The sequence below is a fragment of the Vipera berus genome, assembly GCF_964194415.1.
Source record: "Vipera berus genome assembly, chromosome: 3".
NCBI classification, from domain to species: Eukaryota; Metazoa; Chordata; class Lepidosauria; order Squamata; family Viperidae; genus Vipera; species Vipera berus.
The window spans coordinates 71,133,170-71,143,924 of NC_138204.1; the positions used below are offsets into that span (position 1 = coordinate 71,133,170).

The 10,755-nt window shown below is 40.5% G+C and overlaps 1 protein-coding gene across 1 annotated transcript in view; it reads left to right on the plus strand.

The window, feature by feature from the left end:
• Nucleotides 1–2,270, plus strand: part of IL23R (interleukin 23 receptor) — a gene marked incomplete at both ends in the record, with an annotated part of 44,768 nt that extends 42,498 nt beyond the window's left edge. The window contains 2 exons of the mRNA XM_081325492.1: nt 1,012–1,102; nt 1,647–2,270. Of these exons, the coding sequence (XP_081181618.1) occupies nt 1,012–1,102; nt 1,647–2,270 (715 nt within the window). The remainder of the gene's footprint in view (nt 1–1,011; nt 1,103–1,646) is intronic.
• Nucleotides 2,271–10,755: the final 8,485 nt, after the last annotated feature.

Sequence of the window (10,755 nt, forward strand, 5' to 3'; positions counted from 1 at the left end):
GTAGCATGAGATCCAGCACTACTGATCTCATGTGATCTTGTGGTACCTTAGGCCTCCATTCTCTATGAACGCACCAAAGGCCAAGAAACAAAACGCTTGCTAGATCTTCGCAAGGTGAGTATCCACAGGCCCTATGCCTGTGGAAACCTGGCACAGGGGGGTGAATAGGCAGAGCAAATGTTACAGTGCCTCTGTGGTCATCCATAAGGGTTAACGACTGCTGTGGTGCTGCAACATTCGTAACTTTGGGACTGTGTCGCAAGTACTTGGGGGAGGGATTATGTTGTAACTTCAAAAGGTCGCTAAGTGAACGGCCATAACTGAAGGATTATTGGCTAATAGATTTTGGCACTTGATTTTAATGGGACCGCCTTCATCTGTAAACTGTTGATGAAAGGGTTAGCACCTGAGTGCTGTTAAGTTGAACTTATAGTAATTACAGATCTTTGTCTGCACTTGTGAGTGACCACTCAATGTCTTGAAAGCAGCTTGCAAAACAAGTTGATGTAGAAAAGCAACTGAGCTGAAGAATGCTACTTCAAAAAGAAAACTTTTGCCTCCTAGCACTTCCTCTCATTCCCTTCATATTCTTCCCATCATCTTTGAAGACAAAAAAACATGGTGAATGGAGAGAAAGGCATGAAAAGAAGATATTCTAGAACAGAGGTCTTGAAACTTGGCCCTTTTATGACTTGTGGACTTCAACTCCCAGAATTCCTCAGCCAGGCACGCAAGTCCACAAGTCATAAAAAGGCCACGCTTGAAGACTCCTGTTCTAGGATAAAAGTTAGTACCAGAAGAAGCATTCATTTAATAGCTACTCAGCAGCTCTTTCCTGCTAATTTTCCCAATTCCAGTTTAGATCTGTGGGATGATGATCCATATTTGAAGACAAAGCGTCTGCAGCCAAAATAAGTGTTGAAAATTACTTTGATATTTCTCTCAGTTAAGAATGTGAATTCTAAACTATCATTTAAAAATGCAAGTGACATGTTGTGCTTTTGTTTCAAGGGTTAACAAAATGGTTTGTTCGGTAGCACCAAAATGGCTTTTTGAAGAATATCCTAGGATGCAAAACAGCAAAGTGATCAAATATCTCCAGGTAATTCTCCAGGTTACAATGTTTTTCTGTTTAAGAAAACCAGAGAACAGGAAGTACTTAGATATCCATTCTTCCCTTTCTTATCTGAGGAGAGCATTATTCAAATCCCTCAACTTACTATCATTCATTTAACAATGACTCAAAGTTACAAAGGCCTTGGAGAAAGCTACTTGCACTTATGACAGTTGTATCACCACTGCAGACTCCTAATCGCATTTTGTTGCTTGGCAACCAGTTCACATTTACAGGTGGGTGTAGCATCCTGAGGTCACGTAATCACAATTTGCAACATTTTTTGCTTATTTATGGCAAAAAAGAGACCCTTTGGGGAAGCAGGATTCACTGATCAACCACTGTAAAAACTCCCATAAAACTAGGTCCAACTCAACTTATGACTCCCAATTGTGGTCATAAGTCAGAAGCTATCTATCCTCAGAATCCTGTGATGCTTCTATTACCTGAACAGGTGTTTGCTACCTCCAACCTTTATGTTATGCCTACAAGAGAGCTAGAATATTCAACTCTATGTTATTTTTCTGCTTAGGAAAATGATGCTGTGACAGACAATTTTTCCGAGCCATTTTTGGATGTTGTGGTAACCGAAGTTGAAGAAATATTGATGCACAACCTCTACAGGGCTGTGGAGAAAAAAAAGGGGAGAAGCAAAACAGTTTCTGAGAAAGTTAGCATTTCAGAAGATGTACCGTTCGCCAGCAGTTCAGATGTCACTACGAGAAATGGGTACAAGCCTCAGACTTCCAGTAAGGCTCAATTAGGAACCACTTTCAGCACCACCAGTGAAACACCTTTTCAAAACTGGGACACCAACTCAAGTTCAATTGCTTCGCCCATAAACAATTTAAGGAAAGATTATACCGGTCCTGTGGCCCCTGCATGGCCTATTGTTGACCCCAGTGAAAATAAGTCATTATTTGATAAAATCAGTCTTATTCTCAGGAATAGTGGAAGTGGGCAGAGCAGGGTTGGCTCAAAAGATGAAGACCCAAGTATCCAAAAGGCAAACCAGTTGAGGTTTCTGCTTTCAGACGAAGATATTCAAGAACAGACTTTAATACCAGATAGTCTACTCTCTTGCTTAAAAACAATAAGTGAAGACCCCACCAACATGTCTTATTTCCCTCAAAACACTGTTTACTATGAGGAGTGAGGGGGAGGGAAGGATACATGATTTGCACAAGCTCTGCATTTTCAAGCAGCGTACCTCAAGGTTCTCCATTCACTGTTTGAACCAAATTGAAAAGAAAGTAAGTCACAGCCGCAATCTCAGTGCTCATCCCTCAGGTTAATTCATGTTTATTTTGTAATTAATTTGTACATTGAATTAGGGGAGGTCCATAAGTCAACTGAATAATCTTCTCAGAAGGCAAAACGATTTATCATAAAGTTGCTTCAAGACTATAAAAATAAGACTGCAATCCACGAAGCCTAACTTTTTGCAGAACAAGGAAGTATACAAGTGAGCCATAGCAACAGGATGCACGTACAAGATCTACCTCAGGGTCACAATCAACATGAAGGGGAAAATCCCAGTTATGATGAGCAGTTAGAAGAATCTGACCAAATCCAGATACATTATTTCAGCAACCTGACATACAGTAACTTCTTGGCTCTGAAGCCATCAAAGACCATGCCAAATATCTATCATTTGTAATGGGTTGCAGGAAGGTTCCTCAAATTTAAACCTCTGAGGGTCAAAGAAGTCATTTACCGCTATTGATTGTGATGTTTCCTTACCCATCTAGGTAACATCATCACTTCTGATATTACCTAGTTGGGTAATAAAATACATGCAAGCAAATAACCAGCTTAGAGCAGGGCTTTTCAACCTTTTCATCCATTGTACCACTTTTAGGGTATGGCAACATCTGAGTACCACCAGTCGCCTAGCAAGGTGTCAAAAACTTGGTGACAAAAAAAAGGAAAAAAGTGATGAAGTACAGGTAGTCCTCGACTTACAACAGTTTGCTTAGTGACTATTCGAATTTGCAATGGCACTGAAAAAAGTGCCCCCCAAGCCACCGCCGAGCAAGACACCTGCCTGCCTGCCTGGTGGCGCTCTTCCTCCTGTCTGAGGTTTTCATTGTTGTGGGCAATTCTGTTGAGGATTGGCAGTGGGGATTGGGTGGGGGTGTTTGGTTTTTATTCCCCCCCATCTGCTGAGTGTTTGGTTTTTATTCCCCGCATCTGCTGGGTGGTTGCAGCAGGTTTTGGTCACAGGACCCTGGAACACTGTGACCTTCATAAATATGAATGTTGTTGAATGTAAATCACAAGACCCTGGAGATGCTGCAACATCCCAGCTGATCGGCGCTTCTTCTGGGCTCAGCAGAAGCGCCAGGATCAGCGCCGAGCTCCAGCTGGAGCTGAGCCCTGCAGCTCCATCCATTCTTCGCTCAGGCTTGTGCAGTGCTGCCACCAGCTCATTCCCCTCCCCCGCTACCACTTTTCTAGGATGGTCACGTACCACCTGCCAGGTGCCAATGTACCACAGGTGGTACCCATACCACTGGTTGAAAAGCCCTGGCTTAGAGAGCACCTATAATCCCACAGATCAACCCTGAGCTACAGATATTCACTTTTATTGAAACTATTCACTAGCAGTGGGAAATAAACTGTTATGTATCCTTTCATTCTCATCTATAATAAGGACTCTAGTCAAGCTGAACTGCATCCTGCTAAGGCAAACCAAGGAGTCAAGCTTAGTCTTGAAGTGTCAGGAAATGACACATGTCACTCCTCTGGGCCAATTTGGCCTTGCTTGAAAAGCTACTGAGAATTGCTTAAGTGGCTATTCCTTCACTGTGGATGAAAGAGCAAACTGCTCTTATTGTCATCTTAGGAATTCTCCTAACCTCAGTGACATGGATCCCATTCCTCCAACCATCATTGCACTCCCTCAAAGGATAAGGAGGTGCAGACTGTTTCTGGTAACACTGGTACAACCATCAGGAAGCATGTTTGCACCATGCCAAAGAAATCTACAGTGTGACCATGTGTGGAATAGTGTACGTAACTCTGGATGCCCAGTTGCAAACCTTGTACTGAACATCCCAAACGGCTGGAGGAAAGGAGACTGGAAAAAATCACTGTCCAAATTAGGGGGGGGGGATGGTTTATAAGAGACATTTTGGAATTATAGACAATTATGAAGTAGAGAAAATGGACAGAGATGTTGTTTTCTCTTATAATACAAAAATCCAGGGATACTGGAAAAGGGATATGGAGTAGCAAAACAACCTAGAGGGCTTTAAAAGGAAATTAAGCAGATTGATGGAAGACATATTGGTGGAGGGTTGCTGGACACAATGGCTATTTCTAGAATTTGAGGATAAGAGCACTGAATACCAGTTCTTGGATACCCCAGTGGAAATACTTCTTGTGATGGCTTCCTTTTGGAACTTAATCATTTGGAAAAGCGACACGTGGGATTACATGGGCATTTATACGATCCAGGGCAGTTCTTTTCTATATATGGTGTAGAAATATCTGACCCAGGCTTTGTGGTCTTTTGAAAGAAAGCTAGGTATTGATTAAGGAGCTCCTTTTAAAATTTGTTAGATGCTACTTTAACGTTAGTCTGGAGACATTCCCATCAGAACATGTCACCTTTGAAAATTCTGAAAAATATGAATGGCTTCCTAGAAATGGAAATACCTAAATACCTTTCTAGAACCTAAAATTAGTAGCTGTTGATGCAGGGAGGAAATAGTAAGAAAACCGCAACAGTCAGGCATTAACAGAGAAAATGAAAGTAATAGAATATCTTTTTTGTCATTCTTTTCTTTTTGAAACTTTAGATCCATAAAATAAGAATGCATCTCAGTCTTCTTACAATCTGGGAATGATTTTTTTTTTCTGTTAAAAGAAATTGTTAATGCTACTCACCTTTAGGGAATTTAAAAAATCCTTATATACCTATCTCAGACTAGATAAATTCTCCTTATATCATAAGAAAAAGAGGGTATTTTTATGATTTAATAAAGACTTAAAGCACAAGTTTCGTATGATTACTCAAAGGTAAGTCCCATTGCTTGGATTCACATATCATACACACATAAGGCACAGTCTTAACAATGTTTTATGGAACAAAACATATTGGTTCACACATAATACATAAACCATACTTTAGAAACCACCATGGCAGACATATCACACATCACACAAAGCTGAAAACAGGCCTTAGGTTTAATGTGAGGTAGGAACCTTGTATTAATTGATACTGTTGCTTACTTCATATATTTAGATATATAATCCTCCCTGTGAAAGCTTTGTGAATTAAACTCCATTTTCAAGTTTCAATTTTATCCTCAACTTCAGCTAAGACTCTGATGAAGAGAGTCTATTACACTCACTCACACACACACACACACACACACACACACACACACACACACACTACAGTCCATTAGTTTTTAACATTCTACAAACCAGCTTTTTATTTCTCTTGTATCAAACTAATATAACTACTCCTCTAGAATTTGTTAGAGTTGCCTGTTATATTTGGGTTGCGCAAATCCCCACAATCAATAGATGTGGCAGCAAAAAAATTAGTGCTCTGTCTCATCTTTTGATCATCCAGAATTTTATCTTATATCTTGATCATCCAGATTTGGCGATTCTAAAATTTATTCTTCTATAAGTATCTGTATACTTGGCAGGGAGAGTGCTGAATAAACTAGTTTATGTTTAAAATGCTCAACTTCACCCAATCATCCCAGGTCTACCCCAAATTAAGGCATTACAGGGTTATAAAAAGGGAGGGGGTTTTTTTTAGGCATTGGGATGGTGGAACCAAAATCTGTTTGGTTTTTTTTTGAGAATTTAGGGTAATAGGTTGCTTTGTTCATAAATACATCGGAGTCTAATCATGTTACAGGAAAGCAATACAGAAAGTGCCGTCTTCTGAGAATGCTGAATTCATAGATTGTGGTGTTGCAAAAAAATCATTGTGTGAGCGTATTTGGTGGGAACAGATTGTTCACTTCTTATTAGTGTCACTTTTCAAGAAAATGAAATTGGCAATGCAAAACTAAAGATCAAGAAAGTTGGAAAAAGAAAACCAAAAGGGAATGGAACTATTTATACAACCAAGCTTTCACACAATTTCCACTACGTTTGCTAATACAGGCCGAAATCTTCAACAGTCACTTCATCCTGAGGTCAATACCAGCAAAACTTGGGAAGCAGATACATCAGTGCTTAAGCAGGCTGACCTCTGTATTGTACAGATAGTCCTCAACTTACAACAGTCCATTTAGTGACCGTTCAAAGTTACAACAGCACTGAAAAAAGTGACTTATGACGATTTTTCACACACACAATCGTTGCAGCATTCCCATGATCACGGAATCAAAATTCTGATTCTTGGCAACTGGTTCAGACTTACAACCGATGCTTTGTCCCAAGGTCATGTGATCATCTTGTGCAACCTCTTGACAAGCAAAATCAATGGACAAGCCAGATTCACTTAACAACCATGTTACTAACTTATCCACTATAGTGATTCACTTAACAACTGTGGCAAGAAAGGTTGTAAAATGGGGCAAAACTCACTTTACAAATGTTTCACTTAGCAACAGAAATTTTGGGCTCAATTGTGGTCGTATGCTGAGGACTGCCTATATATCACTTGCTGTCTACAGAGGCTAATAACAGACTGTTTTCAGTAACTTTTTAAAAACAGAGGAAAATTACATGTAACAAACCCTTTTTTCTTGTAAGAAACAAGATGTTTATTCTTTCATTCTCTCCATTTCCTGTCAAAATACATAAGATAGTTAGTTTGCTTGTTTGTTTTTCACAATACACTCATTTTTCTTTATGATGACATCTTCCAAGGAAAAATATTGTTATAGAATAGAAATTTCCTAGGTGGTTTTTGCCTCTAGGATAAGGATAAGATTCATTCACCCACCATAATAGTATTCTCATCCTTCTTTTGCTGAGGTGCCTAAATTGGTGAGAGGGGTGTAGGGGAGGGTAAAAAAAATTAAATATCTTTTTGTCTTAGTGATCAGCATCTATCAGGAAGAAATATACCGTTTAACCAGTCCAGAAAATCTTTAGACAATAGATAACAGGAGCAAATGATATAAATGAGGATAACTTTGTTTGCTTTGCAACAGAACGCAACAATTTCCAGCTTCAGATTTTTAACCGATATACAAAGTGAAAATCAGTTATCCCTCAACATTTGCAAACTGTCAATCAAACATAATAAAAATTCTGCACCCAGTATGTTATATTGCATTGCATTGCTTATGGATGACTGCAAAGACTGTATTTAGGGATTTTTTTTTGGTACAATATGCTTGGGAAAATGTGCAGAAAAATCCAAATTTTAGCTAATATTAAGTTACCAAAACAAGAGAATTAAGAATTTTAATCAACAATTACCAAAATGAGAGAATTAAGCTTAACAATAAATGAGAAACTCATTTTTGACCATTTCACTCCTCCCTGGAAGCAAAAACTAACCTGCTAAAAAAGTGTTGTGATTAAAGTATTGGACCAAGATCAAGGGAGAGTCAATCCCAACTCCACCCTCAGCCAATGAAAATCACTGTGTGGCCTTAAGGTTGTCATTCTCTCAGCTCAGAAAGGAAGAGGTGCCTATATATGCCAGCTTTTGCTCCTACGTAGATCTAGAGGAAAGCCAGGATATCAATTTAACCAACATAAATAAACAACCACATTTGCTGAGGTTAAACAGCAAGAAAAAAGAGACCATATTTCCTTGACTGCAAGGTTCCTTTTCACAGGCATCTGGCAGTCTTTGGTTGAGGAATAGTTAAGGATTAATTTAAATCTTGATCAGTTTTTGCAAGGAATTTCTTATATTAAGTTGGCCCAACAGTCCTTTGGTTTTTGAATATGTCTTTACTCACCCAAGGGGTGGGTTGCATTGGTATAAGACTCTTTCCAATGCTGAAATACATGAAAATATCCATATTTCACTGCTTCAAAGTAAAATAGTACATAGCTGACTTTCTCTAGGAATCAGTGGAGGGTGGATGAATGGAAATCCAGGGAACGCCAGAGCTTTAAAGTGGGAAAACATCCTGGAAAAAGCCAAGGACAAAACACTTCTGTATTGTTGTCAACAAAAACCCGACAAAAACCCCTGTGTGGATGCGTAAGTAGAAGTTAAGCTCCACCTAAAATCCCTGTGCTGTAAAAATTTTTACTCCCACTTTATTTTTATGAATCAAAATAGGGGTTAAATGCGAAGAGACTTGTGAAATGTATACATGTGAGTATGTGATAAGCTGATGAAACTGGCAAATCATGTGACTTATCAATGTTAGCTAAATTAAACTCGGTGGCACCAAATTCAGAAAGCAGTTTTTCCGCCGAGGATCCCACAAAGTGTCCACCCTCCACAAGATGTAAAGAGTATTTGTTCAACCTGTGACACAGCTTCCTCCTCTGCTTTCCCCCTCCAACTGCAGGCATTACAAATGACTAAACATCCAGCTCTACGACAAGTGCACAACTGACGCCACCTTCTCCCTAAATATTCTATCCCTTAACGTTTGTTTTGCTTAGAATTTTGTTTTGATTTGTTTTGTTGAGGGCTGCATTCCCCTGGGTGAATACCCCTGGGGGAGGAGGGGGGGAAATTGTGTGTCAGAGGGTGGAAAAGGAACAATCAGCCGGTGGAGTTACCCCACTCTCATAGCTGGCATAAAGTAAATGGTTCTTCAGTGAAAAACAAGAAAGCAAAGCTAGGAATTGAGAACTTGAAATTGAAAACAGTTTATTTCTTTCTAAATTCCTTTCTAGTCTGTGATGGTGGTTCATTTCAATTCTGGAAACATGGGGGAGAGGAGGAGGAGGAGGAGGAGGAGGAGGAGAAAGAGGAGGAGGAGGAGGAGGAGGAGGGGAAGAAGGAGAAGAAGGGGGAGAAGGAGAAGGAGAAGGAGGAGGAGAGGAAGAAGGAGAAGGGCAAGGAGGAGGAGGAGAACGAGAAGGAGAACAGCTACTCTGGAGCAACCTTGGGGGAATCGGGGATCCTTTCAGCAAGGAAATAGCCCCCAAGGATCGAAGTTTCAGCTAGTATCGATCGCCCTGGGCGGAATCTCACCCAACATTTAGGTCCCGACTTTGGCCGTGCTTTCTTCTGCAGGCTGCTTACCCAAACACCAGTTTTGGATACTTTTTTTTTAAAAAAAATAAGCTGTTAGGCCAGGGGTCTTTTATGACTCGTGGACTTCAACACCCAGAATTCCTGAGCCAGCCGTGCTGGCTCAGGAATTCTGGGAGTTGAAGTCCACGAGTCATAAAAGAGCCAAGGTTTGCCCACCCCTGTGCTAGGCAGGCGATACGTACTCTTACTACATCACATAGACTTTTTCTTTAATTTTTAAATGTCTCGTGACCGGGATTAGTTAATGCATTAGCCCGCTAATAGACACGCGAGTGTAAATAATGGTTTGCCCTTTGTCTTTTCTGTATGCCGCCTCCATTTCGTTCAAAACATTTATTTTAAATTTGCGGGCCCTTGACCAGGTAAACCAATGCTGAATTCACCGGCAGTTCTTCAGCCTCCGCAATAAGAAGGCAGGGGCGGAGTGAAGAAGGTGCTTTCATGCTTCCCTCCCCTCCCCCCCCTCCTCTCTTTTTCTCTTTTTGCAAAGCAACAGAGAAGACGCCAACAGAGAGATGGACGAAGTGCCGCCTGCCTTGTGTGACCTGCAGCGGGTGAGTTGCCCTCCGGAGCTGAATAGGGAAAGAAAAAAGGGAGGTTTTCCCAACTCGCTGAGGATTTGGGGAGGACGGGATGGTTGAGTACCCCGTCGGGCAAAACTGCCTGCTCCTGCCCTGGAAGCTTTTGCAAACAGAGAGATGCCACTTACTCACTTCTCTTGCCTGTCTGGGATCAGATCGACAGAATAATGTCTTTTGTTAGTTTCCGGCAGGGCAGTAATATTAAAAAAATAAACAAAAGTGTGTGCGGGGGGTGGGGGAAAAAACCCTGAGCAAATAAGAGAAAAGAAACGGCCAATCTTCTGCGCTTTCTTTTCTAAGGAGCAAAATATTACCCAGTTTCAGTGTCTTTATATTAATCAGGCTTTGCTCATTGTTATTTTACAGAAGGTGTTACTAAAAGCTGCCCTTCTATTAAAAGAGGCAAAGGGCTGAAGCAGCCCTCTTATTTCTTCTTCAGTAACACGTGTGAATGGGTTCCCCAGTTACGGCCAGAAGCTCTTTGACAGGCATGCTGCAATTAGTCTCTCTTGAGTAAGAGTTACAGGCTTACCATACCTGGACATCAGCAAATGCTTTCAAGTTATTTTGAGATAGTAAAATAAATAGTAAAATATGGGCTAAGCGTTGTTGGATGGACTCACGGCTGTGCAAAAGGCAAAAAGTTCTTCTTTATACTTTAGCTTGTAGAGAGGTAGTACTTTTAAATTCGTGACTTGGGTTACCCGGTTAGGTGTCTGGTGTGATGCTTATTACGTTTCAGATGATTCAAAACTGAAAGGGACAAGTCGGAAGAGATTAAAAAAATATATTCAAAAATATCTGGACAGGCTTAAGTAAAAGGGACTGAAGCGAACAGGATGGAATTAAAGAAGGAGAGACATAAAGTTGTGGATTCTGGGTAAAAAATGAAAAAGGGACAA